General features: G+C 46.0%; 1 protein-coding gene across 2 annotated transcripts; it reads right to left on the reverse strand.

Annotated features, from left to right (window-relative positions):
• Window positions 1-3,732: 3,732 nt before the first annotated feature.
• On the reverse strand, window positions 3,733-24,136 carry sptlc3 (serine palmitoyltransferase, long chain base subunit 3). Of its 2 annotated transcripts, none has more exons than XM_028989975.1 (12): window positions 23,816-24,136; window positions 23,480-23,671; window positions 21,726-21,880; window positions 21,319-21,467; window positions 18,646-18,770; window positions 17,088-17,181; window positions 12,437-12,542; window positions 10,476-10,695; window positions 8,266-8,392; window positions 6,058-6,193; window positions 5,030-5,159; window positions 3,733-4,930 (listed from the first exon to the last, which is right to left on the reverse strand). In XM_028989975.1, exons 1-12 carry the CDS (start codon window positions 23,900-23,902, stop codon window positions 4,817-4,819), a joined length of 1,635 nt encoding a protein of 544 aa, XP_028845808.1. In that variant the 5' UTR covers window positions 23,903-24,136; the 3' UTR covers window positions 3,733-4,816. The 2 variants fall into 2 exon arrangements, with proteins under 2 accessions (XP_028845808.1, XP_028845809.1); XM_028989976.1 differs by having other exon boundaries at window positions 23,828-24,135.
• Window positions 24,137-27,539: the final 3,403 nt, after the last annotated feature.

Genomic DNA, 27,539 nt, shown 5'->3' on the forward strand with positions numbered 1-27,539 from the left:
CGACTCGCGCAGCCTGTGCGCGCGCCCTGCGCGCGGGAGCGTCTTTATAGCGCGGCGGCGCGCTGTCATCTTCAGCCTCCTGACTCCGCCCCCTTTTCAACGCCCCGCCCCAGATGCTCGGGGCCCTGCTTTACGAGCGCGCAGCGGACGTCGTCGCGCGCGGGGCACGTTCGCCAACGACGAGGCGCGAATGTCTTTTTACTGAAAACGACAAAACGTGGCGGCCTCCTGGTTACCTGTGCGTTGGAGAGGAGGAACTAACTACCCACCCAGACCTGTAATTATTTAGGGTGGTAGTAGCCTAGTGGGTAACACACTCGCCTATGAACCAGAAGACCTGGGTTCGAACCCCACTTACTACCATCGTGTCCCTGAGCAAGACACTTAACCCTAAGTTGCTCCAGGGGGGGACTGTCCCTGTAACTACTGATTGTAAGGCACTCTGGATAAGGGCGTAAATAAAAAGGGCGTAAACTTCTGATGCCCAGAAGAGGTGCCTTTAGTGGGTCCACGGTGAGAACTAGTGCTGATGCTTCTTCCTGGTTGCACAGCATCTGTTATCTTCATTAATGTTTTCATGATATTAAATCGTGATTCTTGTCGGGTGTAAAATTTCCAGCATGGCTTCTGAAACAAGTATACGAGATGCATGGTGGAAACGTCAACGTGGCGACGTCGGGCACGCTCGCTTCGTTTTGTGCAGAAGAAAGTTTTAAAAGGCGTCAACTTTTCAAGCAGGCTGCAAGTGTCAAGGAATCAGTCAGATTAAGTCCACCGTGTTGTCTTGAGAGACAAGCGAAGATTAGTTGCCACTGAGATGCCTACCTGTGTGTGGATATAAATGTCACAGGAAAAGCCCGGAGTTAATCATTGTAACGAACCAGAATTTTATCACGATCACTAAACGCGATAATTGCCAAGTCATATGTCACAATCGCATTGTGCACGGTGGTTCCAAACAGACCAAGGCAAGAACTCTACAGACCTTTAAAGAGACTGAAAGCATCACCATAAAGATGAATGCTTGGATGTCTACAGGTAGGTGGAAACACGTCAAATTCTAATCTGACCTGGCAAGACCGAGTAATCCTCCTGCATTCCCTGCAGGTCGTAATTCTACTTGGTGTTCTCACAACTGTGATCTCTGTCAGCCACGCCAACGGGGAATGGACAATTTGTGAGAACAAGATGGCGGGTCTTGTGGGTTGTTCCTGGTCTGCAGTGGCCAGGACCTAGTAAAAGTTCTCCACGGAAGGAAGTTGACAGGAACTGGTGACAGGATAGTAGGCTGTGCAGTCGGGTCCAATGGTATAGCTGAAAAAGTTCATGCTGGTTCTGAGAGAACGGTGACAGTTATGGGGCTTCGTGGCCGCAGACTGGCCAATGCTCTGCTGGCCTCATGCTATTTTGACAAGGTCCAATCCAGAAGAGCGTCTGTGGAATCTGCTCCTGGCAGCCCGGTGCCAGAGTCAGGTCCAGGTGCAGCAGGGTCAGGTGCAGGGTGGTTGTAATGTTGTGGCGGCTCGGTGCACGCAGTCGCCGGATTTCCATGCCCTGCACCCCGCGAGGCCGAGTTCGTTTATTGCGAGCTTCAAAGCGCATGGCCATTCCCGCCATTCATCACCACTTTATTATGGTCTTTGTTCAGATCTAAAACGAGCGCGCGGAGGGGGGCCGGCTCACATGCGAGGGTCTGTGTGAAGAAGAAGAGTGATGATGATGATGATGATGATGCTGATTGAATCAGTGCTGAGGGGATACACTTATCTCAATATTAAGTGCAATATTAATCTTCAAACTATATTCCTTAGATGTAAAGTGAAATATATTTCATGAAAATGAATACTTGGCTCAGTTTTGATCAGTTTTGGCACATTTGAGAACAAAAACTAACAAATATTCAAGGAGAACTAAATACCTGCTGTGTTTTAAATGATTAATAGTCTGTAGTAACCTCAGTTGTGTGTTTAATACATTTTTGGGCACCAAGTTGGGATGGTAGTAGCCTAGTGGGTGACACACTCGCCTATGAACCAGAAGACCCAGGTTCGAACCCCACTTACTACCATTGTGTCCCTGAGCAAGACACTTAACCCTAAGTTGCTCCGGGGGGACTGTCCCTGTAACTACTGATTGAAAGTCTCTCTGGATAAGGGCGTCTGATAAATGCCGTAAATGTAAATGTAAGTTATTTCTTGGAAAGGATGCAGTGACTCTGAATCTGCTGTGGGTTCGAAGGACCTCGACCCACCAGTTACATAAATTTTAAATATTTCTAACCTCTTGTATTTGTGGTAAATTTAGGAAGAGCAGCATATGATTTATTGGGTGGCCCCAACGTTCTGGTCTATAGCACACCTATTATAAAACCAAGTTGTACGTAGGTATGATCAACACAGCTCCGCTGGACCTCACCCTCCACCCGCTCGCTTTCACCCCTTCTTAAAAAGCTGCGGCTCACATCTCGCACGCATGAATCCGCCCCTCCGCCCCCTCTTTATGCCCAACACCTGTCCCAAACATGCCGTTTGTGCACCTCGCCTCCGCGATCGCGCTGAGGGGTAAGCGGGGAGTGGGGCAGAGGGAACCCACCGGCCCCGGACATGCAGGCCAACTTCAAAGGGCTACCAGAGCTTCCCCTCCAGAATAGCAGCAGCATACCATTCCAATAAGGGCAGCGGCGCTGGGCCCTGCAGTTCAAAAGAACGGGGGGCCCGCCCGCCGGCCGGCCCCTATCTGCCCAGCCGCCCCTCTCGGACAGATGTTTCCTACAAGCGAGGGGGCAAGACGGGAGAAGGCGAGCTACGCAACATCTGCGCTCCAGACCCCAGGGCCTCTGTGACATATCGGGGACAGCGTGAAAAAGGGGAGTGTGAGATGTGTGTGCTTTGGCCTTTGTCGGTTCAGCGCTGCTTCCTTTCTTCTCTCGGAGCCAGGCCTGGTCCTGAAGAGGCCAGAACGCAGCACAGTCAACAGGACACGCTGACAGAATTATAGGCGAAGCACATCGTTCTTCTGAAATTAATGAAATAAACGATTGGAACAACCCGCAGGGAAAGCGACCTGCGCTCCTCCATTTGTGCAGGATGTCGCTCTTGTTTAGGGCGGGCCAAACCTGGCCACGACAGACGGGTTAACGTGATCAGAAGATGCAGGCGGGTGTGAACAGCTCCGACACCCCGAACACAACGCCGGCAGATCAAAGAGCCGGCGAGTGTGAAAAATGTCCCCCTGCGCTGGCCAACCGTGGCCACTCAGCTTGAGGAAAAGGCCGGTTCTGTGTAATACTCCTTATTATCACAAAATAGCGTTTCATGATGCAAAGTAGGGGAGTGTACTGGCAAGATATGATACACAATGCGATTATATCACAATATATTGTATACAATATCACAACGTAAAATATTACGATATATTGCTGTATCGATATTTTCAAACATCCCTAATATAAAGTGTATGAAATACTCAATTACTGTTATGAGAACCAAGGCATATAAGGAATATGAATTCACCTTAGGTACTGAACATTAATGAAGATACCTTTCAGAAGCTGGACATATTTAATTCTAAATCATTAGGAATTCTGGATTTCTGATTTATATGAGCTATCAGCCACAAATGTTAACATAGCTATTTCATTTTTGTTGTTTCATTAGCATAGTATATATGAAGGATTTTACCTTCGTCCACAAAATTAATTTGTTTGCTGATATTACATGCAAGAGAGAGCTGTTCATATTGATAACGTGCATATTTATTAAATCCTGAATGAAGGCATTGAATCACACTCCATGACACTGCCACAAAAATCTCTGTAATGCAGGAATATCGTTCAACCCGCTGGAACATTTCCTTCACACAAACGGTCCTTCACTTTTGCACCAGTAAAACGAAACCTATAACATGCACACATAAAAAAACAAAAAAACCAACAAAAACAAAACCAGCGTAGACCTGTCCCACCTGTCAGATGGTGACTTATTTATTATATGCGGACATTCTTTCCAGTGCTAATCAAATGTTTACTGTACACCTAAAGAATTCTGAGCCGTGTGCTAATTGCTGGGTAAAGCTAATGTTGGCTCATGGAGCGCATACTCCACATGCTTACCTTCAGATTTAGCCTGAAAGAAGTGTGTGTGTGTGTGTGTGTGTGTGTGCGTCACAGTGCCTACGATATGAAATGGCAACAACTGAGGGAGGCGGATCGGCCGACAAGTTTGAACACATTTTATATTATGGTGTGTGACGTTGAGCAGTGCAGTTTCTACGGATACTGAAGTCTGGGTTGACAGTAGATTTAAACAGCAGAACATTTTTTAACATAACCATTTAAATACGGTTTTCATCTGAAATGTTTAAGCCTGTGTAAAATATGATGGAACAGAACTCTGGGGGGCTACTGTAACCAATTATGAGTGCAAAGAGTGCAGGACTCTTGTCACTGGGGACGTAAATCTCCACACAACAAACAAATGTGACCGCTGCATGCACCCCAGTTCTTAACTACGCACTCCATGGTGGTCTTCGACCAACAGAGCAAAAAAATAGAAAAAGTTCAGTTTCAAAGGCCCCATCAAGCCCATTTTTTGCTGCGTTAATTGTTTTAAGGGCTTTTGAAATATATATTCCATAAATCATGTTCATCCTCTTCCTCTTCTGTTTGTGCTTGTGATTTCAGTAATTCGTGGTGTAATAATGTTCACTGTTACAACAGCCACCGCATCCAGTGCCATGACATCACACTGGCACAAAATCTACTTCCTGAAAATGGCACGTGTGGCCAGAGCTCTCCCCGCACTGGCCGCTCATCCCATCAGCTGTCCAGCTCAAAGTCTGTACCATCATAAAGTTCTGACCGCGGAGAGAACTTCTGACGGGAAAACTTTATGGACAGCGCGTCGCCGACCTCGTCCAGAGCATCCAGAACCTAGATGTACACAAAGAGAAAAAGGCATCATGGGAAGAAAGGAAAGGGAGACAAAAGAGAAGTGATGGAGCAGAACGTTAGGAGATTGTGTGGGCTCACCTTGTCCAGCATGTCCCTGGTGTGGGCTGCCGAGACGCAGAAACGAGCTCGAGCCTCGGTGATGGGTGTAGCGGGAAAGCCCACCACCACCACCCCGATGTTCTTCTCCAGCATTGCCCGGGAGAACGCTCTGAGGGAACGAACCGTGTCTTAACCCCACATTCACTTGTTTGTGACAGGTTTAGGAAGAGTTTAGGAACTATGACATTCTACAACATTCTAAGACAATCAGATTGGATCTTGTGTACTAGAAGCTGAATTAAAGGTGGAAATGTGTACAATATTTTGCTTGTACATTCACTGAGAATAGACTAGTGCATCTAAAAATAAACAATTAACAATGTTTTTGGTAAATTTATTCCATAAATATTTCTGACCTCCTTGTTCTCTATGGAACCTGTAGCATTGGTGGCGCTTGAGCTCCTTCTAGAGGTAAGTCATGACGCCCTGAGGCTCGGCTAATATTTCACGGCAACTGTAAACATTCATAATATTCTAAATGCAGTCTAGTTAATACCCTCGCTTGCTGACAATAAGTGAGAACTAGTTCTCCATCCTGGAGATGCTCCCTGCATTCAGACCCCGGAGCCCCTCTTCCACCCCAGCAGTAACGATCTAAAAAATGACAGGAGAATGGCGAGCGCCCCCACGTTCTTTGTACGGGAGCGGGGAGACGGTGGTGAGGGGGAGCCGGGCCAGAAAGGCCTCACAGCTGCCGGCGGCTTTGTTGCCGTGCCAGGGCGCTGTTATCTTTGGAAGCGTCTGAATCGCCGTGCGAGGATGAGCCTCTCATGGCACATTTTTTTTGCACTACCGACTCATGGAGCCCCTGGAACATCCAACGTGGCCGCGGGCCAACCTCGTCTTGAACAGGCCTCGGTGTTCTTTCTGCACTGGCCATTGAAGGCCCCCATTTTATGCATAAACTGATCTGAACAATGTTATTCAGGGCTCGCTCCCTGTAAGCAGGTTTACTGAGGCATTCAGCCATACTCAGGATTAGTGCAGATGAAGGTGCAGCTACTTACACGACCTTCGCAGGTAAGTAGAGAAGGAGCGGGACCACTGGGGAGTCCTCGTTCCCGTAGATGATGAAGCCCATCTCTCGCAGCCGCCGCCGAAAGTACCTGGTGTTCTCCATCAGCCGGTGCACCCTGCGGAGGCCTGAGGGAGCAAGAGAACCAGTCAAGGCCATGACGGCAATTTCACACATAACATCTTCGCTGTTTCTTAGTTTTCTGCCAAAAAAAAGAATCCATTTTGGTACATCCCTGGTGAATATGGCGAAAAATGTCACTTGTTCTCATTAAACCATCAACCCTTCTTTGCACTGACTGTTCGGAAACTGGACTGTTCTGTATTGGTTTTCCTTTCTTGGCTGGTCCTAGGTAACATTTTGTTGTTCAAAAGCAATCAGTCCCAGTCTTCAACATGAATAATTAATATTTCACTTTACGTGGAATGAAAATACCATGCATGAAGCTTTAAGATTTTCCATGATGTTGCATGTGGATTGGCAAGTAAGAATCGACGACTCCCGTGGCCTACCGACAAAATGAGGGAGGAACGCGGGACGTGACATCATCCTCTGCTTAATCGAATCAAAGACCCAGCTTTTCAGTGGCCCATCAATCAGTGGCCCCTGCTCAGTCCTGCCGCCGAATCGGCCGTGATTGCAGCCCAGGAGCGGCAGCAGCTGGTTCTGCTTGGTCAGGTATACCAGGTATACCCGGTAAACGGAGCCGGCAGACGCGCTCAGCGATCACGGTCATTTCAGACAAATAACGTCGGCCTCCCCTGACCTCCCTGGAGCCTTGGCTGCGGGGAACCGGGCGCTTTCGCGTGAGAGTCCTGGCCCGTTTCCTTTTGATTACCTGGGAGCAGATTGGCAGGTGTTTCAAAGTGGGCGTGTGCGACACTTCCACCCGAAAGTCCTTATCTCAGCACAACAACACTCCTCCAACATGCCAAACCCTGCAGAACAGCGAGTCACTCCAGATGCTGGACATCGTGCGCGATGAGCAGGTGGAAAGGAATACGGAGCTGCGCCATGCGATTGTTTGCCAGGCGGTTAAAAGGCGGTGCTTTTTCGTGTGTTCCAAACCCACAGCGAAAGAAAGTCGACCTGACGGAGCATGCACCCGCCTCTCGCTCGCCCTGCCTCCTCGTTCTGGCCAATTTAAACCTCCCCGTGTCTACATTACACACTCGGCGTCCATCTCCTCCCTTTCACCTAATACTCCTAATAGTATGTTGGCGGATGCCACAAATTTGAAACACGGCCCCATATGTCTGCAAACATAAACCACCATTTATCAAACCTAGTCGGAGGTGTGAGGACTGGTGAAATCGTGCTGTTTTTCCACCCATTCCAGTAGCCGTGAGTCAGAGGTGAAGACTCTGAGCCAATCAGTAGTAGCCTTAACCCTCCGATGACCCACGACAAAAAACCTGATCCCCATCGGCCCACGCGGCTGCATGCTGCAGTCGACGCACGCGGCTACGCGGCCGACCAGACCTGCGCGGGGTGATTAACGTTCTGGTCTGTTCCTGCGCTGGCTGTCGGTGAAACGTGGGTCTCTCGCTGCTCCATGCGAAACTGATTTCCTCCCCGGCCGGGGTCACGTGTGCACGCCGCAGAATGCCGCGCTCTTCCCAAGCGGACCCCCGTAATGGTTAGCACATTTCGGGAGCCACGGGGGCCGTCTGTGGGCCGGTGCAGCCCCTGCGGTGAGTTGCTCGCTCTCATTACAGTGCGAGGGCTTGTGTTGGTGCACCTTTAGTGTGAGGCAATGTCTCTATTTAGTGTCTGTGTTGTTCTTTCAAGTTAGACATTGGTTGGTTTGCGAAAGTGCAGTGATTGTACATTTACATTTACAGCATTTATCAGATGCCCTTATCCAGAGCGACTTACAATCAGTAGTTACAGGGGCAGATGGTAGTAAGCGGGATTTGAACCTGGGTCTTCTGGTTCATAGGCGAGTGTGTTACTACCACCGCGCTAGGCTACTACCACCCTACTTTCATTGTGAAAAAACACAGCACAACGAAATGTGTGGGCAGCCATGACAGGAGCAGTGTGTGGGGACGGCACATTGCCGGTTCGGGACATGGGTCACTTCCGATTACGGGTCAGTTTCCTTACCTGCTAGGCCACCACTGCCCCAGTAATGTAATGTGGTACTTCAGAGGAAGAACTTAATTTTAAGAATTATTTTCTGTGCACTAATGCTAACCTTCATTAGTGCCACCCCGTCCCATGATGCCTTTTATGACCCTGATGATCTGTTCAGTGACAGGAGGGGACATTGCAGAGGCGTAGACAGCACTGTGGGAATGGCTGCGCAGGTAATCCACAAGCTCCTTAAAACAAAACCGAAACACAGACACATACAAGTTATACGTCATTAGCAGAAGTGTCAGATGTTTGTAAGACAGGTGGTTTGTGAGCCCTGCATTTTCAATCATTTTTTTATTGTTAAGTAACACACTTGTTACTTTAGGAATATTACCTGCAAATAGGGGGGTATGGGAATTGCACATGCAGAAAAAAATAAGTGCACAGTAACAGAGATGAAGTGACCACTCTATGGTTTGAAATAATCTGCAAATAATCTATGTCTGTGGCAGTCATTCCATGCATTGCTGATGATTAGACGATCGGTTCAACGAAATTTAGGAACGGATTAGGAACCATAGCTGTGGACCATCTTGTTTTATCCAGTTTTTACTGTTGAACTCTAAATTAGCCACTTAATGCTTGAACGCTTAATTTGCGGAATTACATAATTTAGCAAAATATCCATCAAAAATTTTTTTTCTATTTCCATAAGATGACCACTAGAGGACACTCTTATGAAGCTGCAGACGCCACATGCCGCTTCACCACACTGACACAGACAGAAACCAACGCTGATCTTCATCATTATATACCATTATTTCCCCAAGGTAAACTAAATGAAGGCATAAGCAGAGGGGGTGAGGCTTTACTGAACCAGGCCTCACAGTTACATGTACAGAATTTAGCAGACGTAGAATGTGGGCTTTGCACGCTCTCATAGCACCAGGTCGCACGTCATCCCAAAACCATCCAGAGTCCCAGAGTGATGACAAGAGCTGCAAGACAGCGCCTGGTCCCTGAGTCTCCATCTTCTGCCATCTGTGTCCAGCAGAGGCAGGCAGAGTTCCCCCCTCGGCCAGATGTGCGGATGAAGGGATCTGAGCAGGGGAAACACTCCAGAAGAAGGAGAGAAGGGGGGATAAAAACAAACATGTGTTTCCATTTAGGGGGCCGCAGATTTGCGGTGCTTTGGGTTGTAGGGAGATGGAGGAGATAAGCCGGTTAAGGGAACGCGTCCGAAATCCGTCCGACATCTGCCATTTGGCTGAGGGTGTGGAACGCAAATCGAAGCACGCGGCACACTCTTCCTCAGATGAGCCAGGTCCACATATCGGCAACCTGATCGAAAGCGTTTACTGTGGTACCCCGGTTTTACCAGGACAACTTCAGCTGAAAAGCACTGAAGACAAAAAAAGCATGTCATGTTCGTCATATTCCACTCGCTTGATGAAGAGTCTACCTTTTATTTATTCGTTTTTATGATTTTTTGGGGGGAGGAAAATCTGGAGAGCCGCACCACAACAAGGTTCTGGCCGCCCACCAGACCTACCACCTTATTAAAACCACTTGTTGTGCCAGCAAGGTCCCTCTGAAGATGGATAATTTAAACAACGTGCTGCAGATTTTCATCATCGGTTGCCACGTCCGTGATGCGGTTATGAAAAAAAATAAAAAATCACGAAAAGTTCAAATGACATTTGTAGCACATATGACGGATGTGGGGAAAGGGTTTGATGTTTGGAGGGGCGCCTTGCTTCTGCTTATGGATGGTTTTAATGTGGGTTCGTATGCAGGCCCGCGACGAAGAGAGAGAGAGAGCGTCTGAGCGTGTGTGGCAAGGTGTTTCCTGTTAAAAAGAAATCCCATATCAGCTTCATCTCCACCGGAGACTGACAGCTCTGACGCCGCTCACTGTACCCACTTGCCTCGCAATAGTTTAATTTACGGGCAAAAAGATCTCGCCAGGGAGCTACGCACCTGACCTGAATTCGGAAAGACGTGGCACGGTGCGCTCCTCTGCATTACTTTATCATTTCACTTCGCTCGCTTAAACTCCCACACTTGAACAGTTCCCAATAACACTTCAATAACACTTTTAATAAGTCTTTTGGGTGCAGTCCTGTGCCAGATCGGCGGTTCTCTTGCAACTCTTCCTGAAACTTTCTCCGCCAAGCAAAAGCACGCTATGTTTCGAAATCTGACATGGAACATGTAATGAAGTCTGCATCCCTTCGATCGAAAAAAGTTCAGTGAATGAATGGCTTGATAATACTATAAAACATTTTAGTCTAGCACCAAAAAAAGATACATTCGGAGGAACGGTACCTTTTTTCCTGCAATATAGCCACCGGCAGCCCCGAAGCTCTTGGTGAAGGTGCCCATCAGAATGTCGATATCTTTAGCGTCCATCCCAAACAGCTCGATGACCCCGCGACCTGTGGGCCCCAACGCGCCTATGCTGTGGGCTTCGTCCAGGTACAGGTAGGCTTTATACTTCTTCTTCAGGGCCACGATCTCTGGCAGACACACCAGCGAGCCCTCCATGCTGTAATAAAGGACACAGCACAAACACGCGTGTATATGTTGCACGTTGGTGTATATAACGTGTACGTGGTGTTTTAGGGGGACTGAGAGGGAAGCTCATTCCATGTCCATTGTCAGCTGGGTTCCGACACTAACAAACCTCTCGGCGTGCTGCTGATCGTGTAAACCAAATCTCATCAATCGAGGAGAGGCACTGTCCAGGGCCTTCAAACATGTCCAGTTCGCCATGTTGGATTATTTAAAACCAGCTTTAACTCTTTAACCTATTGGACTGTTTCCTCGAACAAATCAACAATCAGCATGCTCACGCTACGCTGGAGCGGGGTTCAATTTTGACTCGATTCTTCCCACGGTTTCTCCCGTTTTTTTCCTGTCAATAGCCCAGTGAGATACACGGTTTGTGATTTGGGGCTAAAAAGGAAATAAATGTTGTTGTTGAACCTCCTAATTTCATCCTGTTTTGAGTGTTGAACCCTTACTGAGGGTTGTATGATTTAACAGAATTAATGTACACATAAATGAATACACTGTCAAAAAAAGAGCACATCTTGTGATATAGAAACATATGCCAGAGACAGAACAACCTAAGGCCACTGACCTTTGCCCCAGTCCCATCTGCTATCAGTTCCTTCCTCCACAGCTGCCCATTTAAGGACTTTTCCACCCAAAAGCTGCACCAAGGACTAAGCAAGCACCTCCACAGAGCACATAATGCACATGACACCCAGGCGAAGGACTTTCAAAAACTCAATCTGACTTCAAAGAGAGCATCGATGGCCCCTCCTCCCGCTCCCACGGGCAGCTGGCCGCCTCTGCGTGAACACAGCGTGACAAGGCTGACTTCAGCTCCAACGCCTCCGCCGCGGATGGAAATTCTATGTGAGGCAACAGGTGAATTAGCTGCTAATTGCGCTTAAAAGCCATTCTCGTTATGGGCCGAATTAAGCTGTTGAATTAGTGCCACGGTAAAAAGCCTTCAGGCTCTGATGGGGAAAATGTTCTCAGGTCTCAGGTGAAATCCGCTGATTAGCAGACAAAAAAAGGCACAGAACAGATGAATTTGCGGAGGAAGAGACGGGAGTGGCCAGATGGAAGGGAGATAATGTCAAATAAAGGCGAGCGAAGTGGAGAGGAAAAAGCGCTGATGCTCTGCTGTTGTTAGAGGTGGTGCAAAATCAATCTCCCAGGCTGCACTGGGCTCTTATTTGAGGCTAATGAGGAGACGCTGGGTCAGAGTTACTGAATCTCTCAGTGTGGAGACACACACACACACACAAAATAACAGTTCCTGAAAACGCACACATACACAGTCAGAACTTAACCTATTCTGTATTCTGAAATGGCTCTTACATGTCCATTTTCTCTGACTCTCTCACACACTCACACACAAATGGCTCCCACACTAGGTGGAAATTGGGCACATAATATAATAAAAAAAAAAGGCTGAAAACAGTTGGCCCTGGAGGGATACAGGAAAGTGAAAGTGAAGTGATTGTGAAACACTGCAGCACAGCACACGGTGACACAACGAAATGTGTCCCCTGCTTTTAACCCACCACCTTAGTCAGCAGTGGGCAGCCATGACAGGCACCCGGGAGCACTGTGTGGGGACGGTGCTTTGCTCAGTGACACCTCAGTGCCTCGGGATTTGAACCGGCAACCTTCTGATTACCCGCTGGGCTACCACTGCCCCGTTGTGATGTGAGGAAGAGAGGAAGCAAGGCCTGGTGGGCGGGGCTGACCTGTAGATGCCCTCCACCATGATGAGGATCTTCCTCCAGGGCCGGTGGGTTCGAGGCTGCCCGGAGCACACGGCATCCCTCAGCAGCCGCTCCAGGCTCTGCATGTCTAATGGTGGCACAGGGGTGCAGCATTAGTCTGACAAAGCACTACACACTACACGTAGTACACACTCCAAACATAACACAGACTTACACTCAACACGAGGTGTTTTCTAATCCTTAAACAAACCCCACTCTGTCTATTTAAAAAAATGTATGACATTCAGGTCCCCACAAACACACAAGAAAATGAAATAGAAATGATTTTTTCGCAGGAGATATCAGACATCACTGTCGAGTTTCAACCCTCTGCTCAGCCAGAAAAAGGTGAAGTGCAGCTTATCCACCCTCCGCAAACACAGTCCGAGCACAATGGAAGCCTCCACCCGCAATCTGCAGCTGATAATGGAGACACTAATCACTGTGTGCTAATGAACTAACCTCATCCGGCGGCAGCTTTGCGCACCCCCACGCAGTCAACAAACAACGCCCACACCCTCGCCAGGAAGTTCATGCTCCAGCTGATGGCTGGCAGGAATGCTGGGCTGTTTGTACAAGTTAAAGAAAGCAACGCGTCGGTGCACTCTGGCTAATCAATGTCTGTTTTGGCGTCAGAAGTCTAGGTATGGAAGAAGAAGCACTTATTGTTCTCCATGATGCAAACTCCTGAATCCACAGCAACTGCTGAGGTGACGCATGATAAGTAACACTAAATGGCCAACAGGTGGCAGAACTGCACCACATCACAGTTGAATGCTCGTGGTCTGGCAATCAGCATTTGCAATGAGCATTTTTAAAAATAATGTTTGATATGAAGTTTTGGTAGACATGCTCCCCGACAGACACGTTTATTTTATGGTCCGGTTGCACCTTGATGTGATTTGAGAATAAATGATATGCAAATTAAACTACTGGATGCAAAATGTGTATTTGCTCTGCTTATTTGTCGTCAACAAAAAGGCCAATCAGAGGCTGGGGTGTAAATAGTGCATCTTCACCACACCTGTGGCCCACAGCATCTGCTGTTTAACTGCTGCAGACAAACCAGTTCAGCCCATTACTCAGGCACGGCCCTTCCAGAACACAAACCTGCAGGATGCTCTTTAAACAGGATGAGAAGGTTCGTCAAAGGAAGAGCTGTGTACGCTAAAGATCAGACACAGGAGAAATATCTTCACAATTTTTCATTATTAAATTTTTCATTGCTAAAATTTTTTATTCTACCTGGTCCGGCTATACAATTACAGTGCCCAATCCGCGCCATTTGCCCGATCGGTTCCGTACATGCAGGAGTAAGGTTCGGTTTTGGCCGTAACATGGTGGCTTTTGGAGTACCAATCAGGCAAGTGCTAAAAAATATGATAAACATATTTACTGACAAACGCAATCAAAGAGATCCTCTGCTGGGAGGAAATGGTTAAATCCAGCCAGAGCAACGACAACATGCGGACACTCCCAAATGCCCTTTTGTAGCCTGATCTTGCTGCAATCAGACAGCTGTACTGATATCTGGGTTAGGCAGGCCGTGTGACTGCCGCGGTGACTGGTACGGTGTGGTCTGGGTGTGTGTGCTTTTCTATGGCGTGGCGTGAAGGCTGAAGGAGCCGCAGCTTGGGCTCTTGGGTGACCCTTGACTCTGGCTTCTAGTAGCTGGCAGCTCTGATTTAAGCGTTTCTATTTTACACATCAGCTTGGCCTGTGCACTCATCCTCAGAAATGTGGGCTGTTTTTGCAAGGCCCTGGGTGCCTCACGTCCCCCCAATTATTGCTTTCCCCGTCCCAGCAGCCCAGTGGGAAAAGACTGAATACTGACTGCATGACTTGGTTGTGCATTTAAGAGCTAATTCAATGTAATAATAATATATTATATTTGAAGATGAATTCAATATTTGAGAATTACAATATACTTGAAAACTCAGCTCAAGGGGACCTCAATGGCACCTTGGCGGTTCAGGATTCGAGCCCACAACCTTCTGGTAATGGGTCTGCTTCCTTATGCGCTAGGCCACTCATGTCCGATGACTAAACATTAACTTGGTTGATCATATTGCCAGTAACAAGAGTTCAAAGAATATAAATTCTAAATCGAATCTTTGATTTTATCATCTTTGATAGAGTGAAGCCATACAGCACAATGGCTCAAAAATAACTTGATATAAGAAGATAATGATGATAGAGAATTGTTATTAGATTTTTATATTTGATTGTTATTAACACTGTCAGAAACAAGATACCATGGAGAATATTTGTGATACTTCTCATGATAACCAATTCAGCCTAAACTTTGCCTTCTTCTACTCTGACAAAAACATTCATGGATCACAGCTTTGACCTGGATGGTCAGTCTGTTTCAAGGACAGAAGACATCTCCGAAGATCTTTGCCATCTGCAGAACGTCTCTGCTCTAAGTGACGTATGACCGTGCGAAAGAAACCTGGGGGTCACCCTGCTTGTGGGATGCTCAGGACAGGACTTTTATCGCGTTTTGTAGTCCTGTTGTGCTGAATTATTCAGGCCTAGTTTTAATTTCCTACTGCAAAAGATTTCTGACTGCTCCATATTCATGCAGGCAGTATACAGTTTTCACTCTGATGTTTCTAGCCCAGAGAAATCTGAATATTGCACAAAATTTCACCCAGACTGGAGGGAGGAAATGAGCCGAGTTGTTATTTGAAAGAGATTTAGAGACGTGTGCTGTCCTGTAGAGGTTTGACTTGCCAACATATGTAAAGGACTGGAAGGACCACTGTTTTCTTTCTCCTTGTCCTTTACCTGTGGCAGAAGGAGCCCTTGGGCTACAATATTATATTCTTGTGCACCAGGTGGAGAGATCTGGCACTGAGATAAGGTGGCATTTACCCTAATCTAAGAGCTGAGAACAGTGTGTGCAGAGACAAGGCTATTATTGTTTTTTCTCTCTCTCTGATTATATAAATGATTGGGGTGGACGTTTCCACAGCTCTTAGTCTCTCAAAGATAAAGAATTTGCACTTTCACTGATGTGAAAACGGCACCTTCATTTTGCCTATGTTATCTGCGTAATATATAATACATCTGGGAAAAATTTTAAATCCAAATGTCGTATTTCGCATCATCGAGCCAAGATTTTTCAGCAGCAGAGTCTAAGAGAGTCAGAATAAAGTCTTTATCAGTGTTTTCACTGACCAGGCCTAGGCTCTTACAATGCATAAAAGAGAGCAGTATCACAAAGCCGAAACGGAGTCATTTTTCTTTTTACTGGCAGCCATAACTTGTCTCATTGGGATTCCAATGAGACACAGAAGTCAACCAATATAGGTTAATTCTACTGTGATGCCTAGGTGCCCATGGCACTGAGTCACAGGCGTGAATGGCTTCTAATCCCCCAAGCAGCCGCTCGTTCGTTGCGAGTGACTAGAACCCTTCATACGTGAGACTGTGCCCGTTGCACCTTTTCTTTTTTGTTCAGTAATATTGATGGTGAGATGAAGCTCCATGAGGCATTGAACCCCTTGAACCAATGGGTTTGAGGAATGGTGGGTCAGCGGTTGCCTAGCGGTTAAGGAAGCGGCCCTGTAATCATAAGGTTGCCGGTTTGAATCCCGATCCAAGGTGCCACTGAGGTGCCACTGAGCAAAGAACCGTACCCACACACTGCTCCCCGGGTGCCTGTCATGGCTGCCTACTGCTCACTCAGGGTGATGAGTTAAATGCAGAGGACCAAAAATGTGTGGGTGCCCGGTCTTTGCAGCTGCAGCTCCTAGACTATGGAATAAACTACCTATGCACATTCACCATCACCAGCTAATAATGCATTTTTATACATTGGCTTTTATCTCTGATTGGCTGTATATATTTTGGTGCCTGTTGTTGTCAATATTTACATTTAATTAATTAAATCTTATATCCTTAACCATTTTTAAATATGTATTGTCAAGTACTTTTTTATCACATATGTGGTAGTATCATATGATATGCCAAGTTATTTATGCTTGTGTAGCTTAGACAACGATCTATAGAACAGGGAAGACGTTATTCATTTTTATTCAGAAATAACATTTCCCCCTCCTCCTTTTCCTTGCTGGCTCCATCCTCTTACCTATCCTTCTCTCTTCAGTCTCATGAATCTTCAAAAAGTCATTTTATCTCTCTATAAACTCTCCAAAGTATGTACAAACTATATAAACTATATCCAAAATCTACTATCCCAACTATCAATACTCTATCCAATCACTTAAAACTGACTGCATGTCTCTATTAAAAACCCACATTTTGGAGCCTGAGGGGTTTGTATTGCTGTCAAAACCTAGCAGCAAACACTTCCCAAAGCAGTCACATGGTATAACCAGGTGGCTTTTTAAACTCTGATTATTGAGCGTTTGTGCCTTTTTCATACAACAAACTGCCTGATCTTTCATTCATTGCAGAATTCATGTGTTAATTGTCTCAATTATCTTTATTTCCTGTAAAATTAACACACACACACACACACATTATGAATGTATGATTCAATGTGTGATTCAAATATAAACAAAGTCCAATAATGAATTCATCCATCCATCCATCCATCCATCCATCCATCCATCCATCCATCCATGAGCAGAATACTTCAAACGGTAACAATTTTACTCACTGTTGTGCTTAAATATGCGGATGGTTGCCCCCGACAACCGGGCTCCCAAGATGAGCGATGTGTGGTTGAGCTCATCACTCAAGATCAGGCATCCCTGCAGGAAAAGCGCACTCTGTATTACACCAGGCATGGCACTACAGACTTCATCACAACACTGAGTGCCGAGTGCAAATAAATTATGGATTCATGGATTGAGTAATGTGCACCGAGGGGTGTCACTGACCCATGAAAGTTACGATTCAGACAACACGGAGTGAAGCAGGTACATTCATTCTCCCCTGCAGCACAACGCTGGCAGCCGAAGTGTTTTGTTTCTGCAGCCTATTCGAAACAGCGGCACCCTGACGAATGCCTCACGAACGCAGAGCATCTGAGTCTGGCCTACGGGCTGCCTGGCCTCTCCCAACAATAACAGCAGCTGTCACAGTTAATCTGGACAGCCCGGGCTCTGCCTGGTGTCAGAGGAGCCAACTGCTGCACGGATACTGCCTCCAGGGGGCGGCAGAGGGCATCCAACTAACCGGGGGTAACCGGCTTCCCCCCTGAACAGCACACCCATGTCTCATCGCCGCCATCTCGCCACTCTACCCGCTCCCGTCCACTCGACTTGATCGCCAAGCCACCCGGGGCCACCTGCGCCCGCCTAAATAGGTCTGAGTGCCAAAAGCAGAGGCCGCGGAGTAAATACATGCCCCAGCCTTGCGCCCCCAGAGCTTCGCCACCAGTACTGTGCTGTCCACACCAGTGAATAATTCCCATCACTCCCCTACAGCTACTGTTTACTTTCATTATAATTGCAATTAATGCGTTTGCTGCAGTTTGTGGATTTACAGTGAGGGTCTGGAAGAAGAGATGATTACTGGTGCCACGAGCTTGCCTGGCCTTGACGTTTTTTTTTTTCTCAGAGGGTGCTTGCAAAGCCCTATTCTGTATTCAGTGACTGTAAACATGTAAACGCTGTGTTCCATTCTGCACTGTACACGCAAAAGGTAAATTCTCCATTCGGAGCACCCTGCAACGGCACCAGTAGAATCATAAGGACACTGTTTGTTACCCAGGTAACCTGGTCACCAGCTGCGGCCACTGTGGACATTTTACGCTACAATAAACCAAAAACAAGCAGGCCACAATAATTATAGTCATATGTCATTTCCTTTTCGCAAGCCCCTTTTTACTTGCTTTTTGGCTCTCCGGCAAGGCACAATGTGTATTTTATCTCATACACATCCAGCAAAGTGACTCTTTCAACTACAGGGTGGAATTAAGGTTACTTAGCATACCAGATTTGATTTCGCCACCTTGCAGTCTCCAAAAGCTATGATTACACTGACTAGAATTAATTGGAAAGTGCTCATCAAGCATGTACCTAATTTTTTAAACATCAATGTATCAATACATTTGAAAGATTGCTAGTTCGTGGGACATTGTGTTATCCTGCTAAAACAGGATAACAAGTAACAAGTTAACAGAAGATTATTAATGAAACAAATGCATATAGAATGGGGCAGATGTAGATCAGTCCTTGCTTGAACGAAATACTGTGATTATTGAAACACACCTTGCCCACTAACGCAGGAATATTCATTGAATTGGTGGCAAAGCCCATTCCGAAGGTCATGGCAGACTCCACCCCCAGGAACTCGGCCACCAGTTGCTCCAGCTCCTCATGAATCCTCAGGTTACCTGCATAGGAAAAAACACACGCATTGGAGAAGGAGTCGGTTGAGGAATCTTCCCCCGTCCCATAATTCTCCTCGACAGCCATGTAAAGAGTGTGTAATTCAATTCACTCCAATCCTGACTGGGTGTTTTGACTGTTTTTTTGCCTGCCTTCTTGTTTGGTGGAAATGAACAGTGGGATTGGCTTCCTTGGAAAAAGGCTATTCGTTTTAATTGAAAAATGTGCAAACAAAAACCACATAGTATATCAGTTCTGCAATTCTGTTACATTTACTGTATCAAATCATCTTTATGATATGCTCAGTAAAAAAAAAAAAAGACTTATTAGCACGGACCTGGCAGAATGAGTAGAATGCCCGTGTAATGTTTCATCAACCCTGTATAATCCCCGGGGGAAGGTGACAGAATTATTCATTTAAGGCTGTATTTGCCTGAAATCCCTGAGCTCCACGCCAACACCTGTATTAGCACCACCCGGTCCTCCGGGGAACAGCAGCGGAGGACATCTCCCAGTCAAACCCCTCCATTGGGCCAACCCAGAAGCAAGGACCCACAAGGCCGTCTGAAACCTGACTGGACTGAATCCTGCCTCGGGGAGATTTGGCCCCTTTATTGGCAATCAGCTGGGGCCACGTCACACCCGTCCTACAAGCCAGACGGGTCCGCAGAAGCAAATGTGAAAGCACTTGGAACGTGAGCTTCAGTTGAGAATGCTTCACTGGAGCCCATCAAACATACACAAATTTACTCCATAAGATGTTTCCTAAATACAATCGGAGAACAGCCAGCAAGTAGAGGCATTTAATACAGCATTTGCTACAGGAACCATTAACCCTGAGCACACACACACACATGCACGGTTTATTGGGTAAAGGTATTGAGTAAGATGTGTAATGTGCACAGTTCTGAAGACGCCACACCAAATATCAGCTCCCACTGGTGCCGGCAATCACCAAATCGGCCATATTGGCCCCTCAAACAGGTCTTTCTTTTTTCTTTTTTTTTGTTCCCTCTCTCCTGTCAGGTCTGGTTGATGCTGTTTTTTTTTTTTTTTTATCTTTTTATACTTTCTACACTACACTTCACTCTTTCCTCCATTATTCTCCATTATACTTCATTATTGTTGAAATAAAAATATAAGTTCCCCTCCCCGCAGCCGTGTCACCCTGCCAAACGAGCCTGGTGGGTTGTAACAGCGGCCGGAAGTGCACCAATAAACCAAGACATGGACACGGTAGCCGCCAAGGGTTCAAATGTGCAAAAGTCAATCAAATCCATAAACTCCTTTTCAAGCCCCGACACCCTGTTAATCATCACGTGCAGCGGTGAATGATTGACACGGGCTCCTCCAACGCCCTCGTAAAAACGAGCTGCGGCGAACAAAATGTCCCCGCCTACAAAAAAACAAACAAGCGGAGTCAAGTCGTCGTTAAAGTTCGCGAGGAGACCCTGAGGATGTGCCGAGTACGTACGTTTTCGTCAGACTGAAGCGGCCCCGAGTCCAACACCAGTGTCACCCGCTCGCACACAGACCCACAGAAACGCTGCGCTAATTAATAATTGAGGCTTAATAAAGTCCCCCGGGGGGTGCTTGTTACGACTTATCTCCGCATTCCAAGTGAGCCGGGATGAAGCGCCCTCAGAAAAAAAGAGGATGGGGGGGGGGGGTACAAACAGACAGATAAATAAATAAGTAAATAAATAAATAAAAACCCCACCAAATGAATAATAGATGGCGGGCGCGGGGGGACTTTGTACTCGCGCTGCGACGGACGACTATATGGCCTCTCGTTTCCCCGCGTGGCGCCGTTTTCATGTTTCTGAAGGGTGTCGGCGGTTCAGGGGGGACCGAGGCTTGCGGGATCGTCCAGATCCCAGCAATTTCAAAATCCGCGTTTTTACTAAAAATCCGCATATATAATGCGATGTCATCGAATACTACGTTCTTCCCGCGTTTAACAAGCGCTTGATAAAAGCATCTGAAATCCTGTTACACACACACACACACACACACACAGCATGTGCTTTACTACAATACACAAGACTTGTTTGGTAGAAACCACGCCACCGGCCTGTAAACAGGGAGCTCCAGGCCTTCGTCGCGATAACATCAAACACAGAGAAATCAGGTCATCTGAGTTCACGCACGCAAACGCTACGCATGCCTATATGTGCGTCATTTATATCTAGAAAATTACAAATGAACAATAACTCGTGCAGGTTTCCTTCTAAAAATATACCTGAAAATGCGGCGTTGTGTTACACTTTGTGTTCGACTTTTTTGAATAGCCTTGAAAAAACAGCCTTATTTTCCAGTGCATCTCGCACTTGAAGTTTCTAAATATCAAGAACTTGCATATTGCAGGCGGTGGGCTTGTTACTTTCGTATTTTACTGCGTATGCTTGGCCCAGATGCGAAACAAAAGGCATTGCATGTGCAGGGAGATGGCTGCAACGTGGTTGTGCAGAGTTCCAACCACTTTACTCCATGTTTCTGGCTGCAGAAGCGAGAAAGCGTGTCGGTGTTTCACATACGACCACAAGCGCTCACCCATTTCCTGTCTGGTGCTGCAAGTGCCCACCCCGTAACCGCGCACGGCCTCTGCAACGGTTGTCAGGAAGAGCGCGTTGTTCTCTGCAAAGCCCAGGTAGTTGTAGGAGCCCATATTTATGACGTTCTTCAAGGTTCTCCCCGTTAGCCTGAGGAAGAAGAAGCTCTCGTTTCGCTCGGCCACATTTTAAGATACATAAGCAGCTTAAATTATTATAAAGCTATCTGATGTAGATTTATGTGGCATAATTCTCAGGTCTGGCCTTCATCTGCATGTCTAGGTTTCATATTCCCACAGACAGTGAGTTGCATAATTAGGCTGAATGATTTGCTAGGAGTGAGCCGTGGTTCTTTATGAAACCTCGACAGGGAGGCTAATCGCTACTGTGGTGGAAAGTGTCCGGTACCTGAAGGTCCAGTTGTAGTCATCTGACACCCTCTCCATCAGATCGAACACTGGGCCAGGGAGGCTGCAGATCGGCCGGTTCCAGTTGTCGCGGACCCTCATGTAGAGATTTCGGGTGTAGAAGTTCTCGAAATCTTGATAAAGTGGAACAAATTCCTGTTGTGACAGCACACGCGCCGTGACTACAGAGTTACAGGACAGCACTCAAGCAATATTTTCTTCTGTATGAAGTGAAAGTGAAGCGACTGTCATTGTGAAGCACAGAAAGAACAGCACACACAACGAAATGTGTACTCTGTATTTAACCGTCACCCTTGATAGCAGCCATGACAGGCGCCCAGGGAGCAGCGTGTGGGACGGTGCTTTGCTCAGTGGCACCTTGGCGGAACGGGATTCGAACCCGCAACCTTCTGATTACGGGTCTGCTTCCGAGATGAGATGGTAACAAGCTGAACTCTTTCACTTTCAGATTTGAATGACAGTGTCACTGGACATCAGCAAAAGTATGAGTCAAATTGATTAGTCAAAGTTTTTTCATCTAAAAACAACAAGTAAACTACAAAAGTAACTCTGAAATACAGTAAAGGCCAAAAGTTTCTCATTCAATGTGTTTTCTTTATTTTCATGACCATTTACGTTGGTAGATTCTCACTGAAGGTATCAAAACTATGAATGAACACATGTGGAGTTATGTACTTAACAAAAAGTGGAGACCTGACCTCCACAGTCACCGGACCTGAACCCAGTCGAGATGGTTTGGGGTGAGCTGGACCGCAGAGTGAAGGCAAAGGGGCCAACAAGACTGTTGGAGAACCATTTCAGTTGACAACCTCTTGAAGCTCATCGAGAGAATGCCAAGAGTGTGCAAAGCAGTAATCAGAGCAAAGAAACTAGAATATAAAACATGTTTTCAGGTATTTCACCTTTTTTTGTTAAGTACATAACTCCACATGTGTTCATTCATAGTTTTGATGCCTTCAGTGAGAATCTACCAACGTAAATGGCCATGAAAACAAAGAAAACACATTGAATGAGAAGGTGTGTCCAAACTTTTGGCCCGTACTGTAGTTCAGGAAGCACGTTCTAAAAAGGTGTGCTATAAGATCTGGAGGTTGTAAACTAATGAATGATCTCCTACAAGCAATAGTCTACAGATGGAGAATAGTACCGCATCGCTGCTCAGTCTCTTTCTCCACACACATAATATCAGTGTTTCATTAAAATAAAGAAATTCGTTAGGTAACTCGATGTTTGATCGATATATGGCATACAGGTGTTTTTTTTTCTTTTGCAGCTTAGACGAACTGGTTCTGTACTGTACAAAAAGCTGTTCTGATGGTTCCCCAAGGAACATATATCTGAAGTATATTTTAATGGGGACAAAACCACACTGAAAGAATCTGGACAATTCCTCTCTCTCTCTCTCTCTCTGTGTGTGTTAAATAACTACAGAGGAGCACAAAAGGCATTCCAGCTTCGTGTTCCGTCCTGCTCCTCACCTGGTCTGACTGAATGTGTCAAAGGGTCTTAACTTGTGGGTGGTAGTGGCCTAGTGGGTAACACACTTGCCTATGAACCAGAAGACCCAGGTTCAAATCCCACTTACTACCATTGTGTCCCTGAGCAAGACACTTAACCCTAAGTTGCTCCAGGGGGGGACTGTCCCTGTAACTACTGATTGTAAGTCGCTCTGGATAAGGGCGTCTGGTAAATGCTCTCAGGCGTGTATAATGTGAGGCGAGGTGCCATCGTCACCTTCAGCTCCTGCCTCTCCTGAGCGATGTGACACTTCTCCAGCCTCAGCGCTCGCAGGAAGTCCCTGAAGTAGCCGAACAGGGTGACGATCCCGAAGCCCACGTACGTCAACACGGCCACGTACAGCGGCGCCTGCTCGAAGCGGTTCCTGGGCCTCCCCTGGGCCGCCGCGCCGTTCCTGACGCCGCCGGGCTGGAACAGAGATGGAGGCCGTGAAGACGCCGTGGTCCACGGGTCGCGGGCGTGGAACTCCGCGCGTTTCAAACGAAAGCAGCATTTCGGGGTGAAAACTCACGCGAATAAAACTTTTTTTTTTTTTTTTTTTTTTTTTTTTACCGAAAGACGTACCGGCCGGTGCCTGCGGCGTCCGTTCGTGCCGTTCAGCTGCAACTTCGGAGCCCCGCTGCGAGCGTCCAGCGCCATGCCCGCCAAGTGTCGGCCCGGCGAGGAGAGGACGGGAGAAGACAGGAGAGGACAGGAGAGGACAGGAGGAAGGACGGAAGGAGGAAGGAAGTGTTTTTGTGTAGAAGGCGCGCCAGGTATGAAACCGGTTTTTGCCGAGTTGACGAGCACGAGAGGTGCGTCCGGCGCACAGCTGCCCCCACACCGGAGCAGTAAAAGCAGAAGTACAGCTCGGCGCCCCTCCCTTCTACTATAATAACACGATAATACTCTAATATACAGGACGGGCCAAACGCTTTTACACACCGTCTCATTCAACGTCTTTTCTTTATTCTCATGACCATTTACGTTGGTAGATTCTCACTGAAGGCATCAAAACTATGAATGAACACATGTGGAGTTATGTACTTAACAAAAAGAGGTGAAATACCTGAAAACATGTTTTATATTCTAGTTTCTTTGCTCTGGTTACTGCTTTGCACACGCTTGCATTCTCTCGATGAGCTTCAAGAGGTCGTCACCTGAAATGGTTCTCCAACAGTCTTGAAGGAGTTCCCAGAGGTGTTTAGCACTTGTTGGCCCCTTTGCCTTCACTCTGCGGTCCAGCTTCACCCCCAAACCATCTGGATTGGGTTCAGGTCCGGTGACTGTGGAGGCCAGGTCTCCACTTTTTGTTAAGTACATAACTCCACATGTGTTCATTCATAGTTTTGATGCCTTCAGTGAGAATCTACCAACGTAAATGGTCATGAAAAGAAAGAAAACACGTGGAATGAGAAGCTGTGTCCAAACCTTTGGCCTGTACTGTACAATTATAATACTATAATTCACAATCGCTTGAGAATATTTATTCTTCTTTCAAACCAAATGCTGGAAAATAATTGTTTCATCGCCTGACGTTCAGTGAAGTATATACCTAAGCCCTAATTGTGCGCTGTTAGCGTAGCATGAAAAAAGCTACATTTATTTTAATGCCACTTGATAAAACTCGTTCGGATTTCATCGTGCTCACATCAAAATCTTAATTTCTACGAACAATTTCCCTTTACATTACGGGGAAGTTTTTTTCTACTAGTTGTAATGCACGCTTACCAACTCTGCACAAGGTGGGTTGGTTGGCAACGCTGATGTGTTATTGCGGTTTTATTACAGGTCTTAAAAAACTAAATAAGTAAAAAGTTACTGTTGATCCCAGAATATATGGTCCAGCACATGACTTTATTCTAATATTCCAAAATGGATTAAATAATTTTTTCTCCTCTCACAACACCCACTACGTCATTGTACAAAAAACGTTTTGGCAAATTTATTAAAAATAAAAAAACTGAGAGATCACATCTACATAAGTATTCACAGCCTTTGCTCAATACTTTGTCGATGCACCTTTGGCAGCAATTACAGCCTCAAGTCTTTTTTTAATATGATGCCACCAGCTTGGCACACCCATCCTTGGCCAGTTTCACCCATTCCTCTTCGCAGCACCTCTGCTGTTGGTGCACAGCCATTTTAAGATCTCCATGAGATGTTCAATCGTATTCAAGTCTATGCTCTGGCTGGGCCACTCAAGGACATTCACGGAGTTGTCCTGAAGACACTGTCCTGCTGAAAGATGAATCGTCGTTTTCCCTCTATCTTGTCTAGTCTCCCATGTTCCTGCGGGTGAAAAATATCCCCATGGAATTTTGATGCCACCACCATGCTTCACTGCAGGGATGGGATTGGTGATTGGCGCCTGGTTTCCTCCAAACTATCCACAAGGCTACTACCCCTCTGCCATCTTTTTTATTGTAATGTTTGAGTTCTACCATACAATTCAGAATTTGGTACTCTTGTGGCCGACTGTGCTTAAAAATGTTTTATGGGGTGGTCTGAACAGAGTTTGTACATTATACTGCCAAAAGTTGAATAAAAACAACTAGCGCTGTATTGACAAGTCCTTTTTTTACATTAAGTAATTGAAAGTAACAAAGTAACATTTACTCAAGTAGATTTTTAGATGGCTACTTTTACTTTTACTTAAGCAGAATTTCAGCAAAGATACTTTTACTTAGTTATATTTTTTCAGTACTTTTTCCACCTCAGATTTTAGAAAAATGATTTCCATTCTCAATTTCCGTTGCTCAGAGAATCTGCTTCAATAACACATATCATCATAAACTGTGCATATTATAGTGTAATGCAACTTATACCTATAAAACGTTTGTGGAAACTGCCTCTGGGCAGAACAACGCCTCTACCTGTGTGGAGTGCAGGATGAGTGCCTAAACTGAACATCTTATGATTTGCACGTTGCAACAGCAACTGAAAGCTTCACTGTTAGTGCTAGTTAAAGGCTTAAACTGGGTGTTTTCTCTCATTCATTTCTGTAAGTGTGATGGCGATGTCACGTATGCATTCTCTTTGCATCTTCCGTAACTGCATCTCAGCCATGCAAATCTGCACTTAAACAACTCATTATTGTTTATTTGTGCATCACCATGTTACATCATGCACTGATTGGCTGTAACTTGCTAATCAAATAACTTAGCCATAAAATAAAGGGATCAAATTATAATACGTTATGGGATTTTTGGAATTATTGACTATAGTACAAATATGATCATTATTGTACGTCTGGCAGCACTGGAAACAAATGGAGAACCCAATATATATAGCCTGTACTGATGTTTCACACTTATTTTATTAATTTATTCTGTTTTTTATTAATTTATTAATCTGTCCCCTAGTATGATTTCTTTTGCTATTATATCGTCTTAGTGGTCCCCTACCTCCAAAATTCAGCCTTGGTGCAGAATTACAGCCACTTTTAGCCAGTCCCACAATGAGATTTTCCCAGGACGCGCCGTTTCGGCGTGTGTAACTTTAAATGTTAATGAGGAGGAGAGAGGAGGGACGAGGAGGAGAACAGCCTATGGATGTGAGCGGGCATTTGCGGAAATGATGTCTCATTTTTACATCCAATCACTGATCAACTGGAATGCTTAGCACCTTCTGGAAGCCATGACGGTTGTTGGAGGTGTGGGAAATTCCCTGGAACATGGACAGGCTGGTAGAACTCATTTTAAAGAACTCACAAAGTACAATTTTCACGATAGGGGACCTTTAAACATCCTGCATGTTATATCTACTATCAGAAGTGGCATAGCTGTTAGCGACGTGCCCCAAGGCTGTGAGTTCGAATCCCGGCTCGGACCTTGTCTGGGCGGAGTTTACATGCCCTCCTCTTGTTGGTGCAGGTTTTCGTCCTGCCATCCAAAGGAATGAACCCTAGTTGAATTGGTGACTAAATTGACTATGAGTGAATGGTGAGTGTGTGTGTGTGTGTGTGTGTGTGTGTGTGTGTGTGCGCAGCTGTGACCCTGAATAACAGGACCAAGCGGTTAAGGATAGTGAGTGAATAGTGAGTGAGTATTTTTACAACTAGATTAAAAGCACATTAAAGTAGATTAAATTAAATCATTATATATTGATTTGAAACCTTTGCATCATGACATGTTTTATCATCATCATCATCATCATCATCATTTTCTCTTTCACAGTGCCACTTGTGAAAAAGACAGTTCATTTCAGGTCAGCACTCTGTGGGAGTTCATGTTTACTTGATTCAGTGACTGAACGAAGCCACTCCGCCCTTAATGTCAATAGCAATAATCAGATG

Source organism: Denticeps clupeoides, chromosome 8 (genome assembly GCF_900700375.1).
Source record: "Denticeps clupeoides chromosome 8, fDenClu1.1, whole genome shotgun sequence".
In the NCBI taxonomy this organism is placed as follows: domain Eukaryota; kingdom Metazoa; phylum Chordata; class Actinopteri; order Clupeiformes; family Denticipitidae; genus Denticeps; species Denticeps clupeoides.

Excerpts from the sequence above, each read along its gene's own strand:
- sptlc3 (XM_028989975.1), bottom strand. The coding sequence starts at position 23,902 with ATGGCGCTGGACGCTCGCAGCGGGGCTCCGAAGTTGCAGCTGAACGGC. Across the intron at positions 17,182-18,645 it reads TTCCTGCGTTAGTGGGCAAG|GGATGCCTGATCTTGAGTGA; the intron begins GTGTGTTTCAAT and ends CTTTTCCTGCAG. Across the intron at positions 5,160-6,057 it reads TACTTACCTGCGAAGGTCGT|AGCGTTCTCCCGGGCAATGC; the intron begins GTAAGTAGCTGC and ends TCGTTCCCTCAG.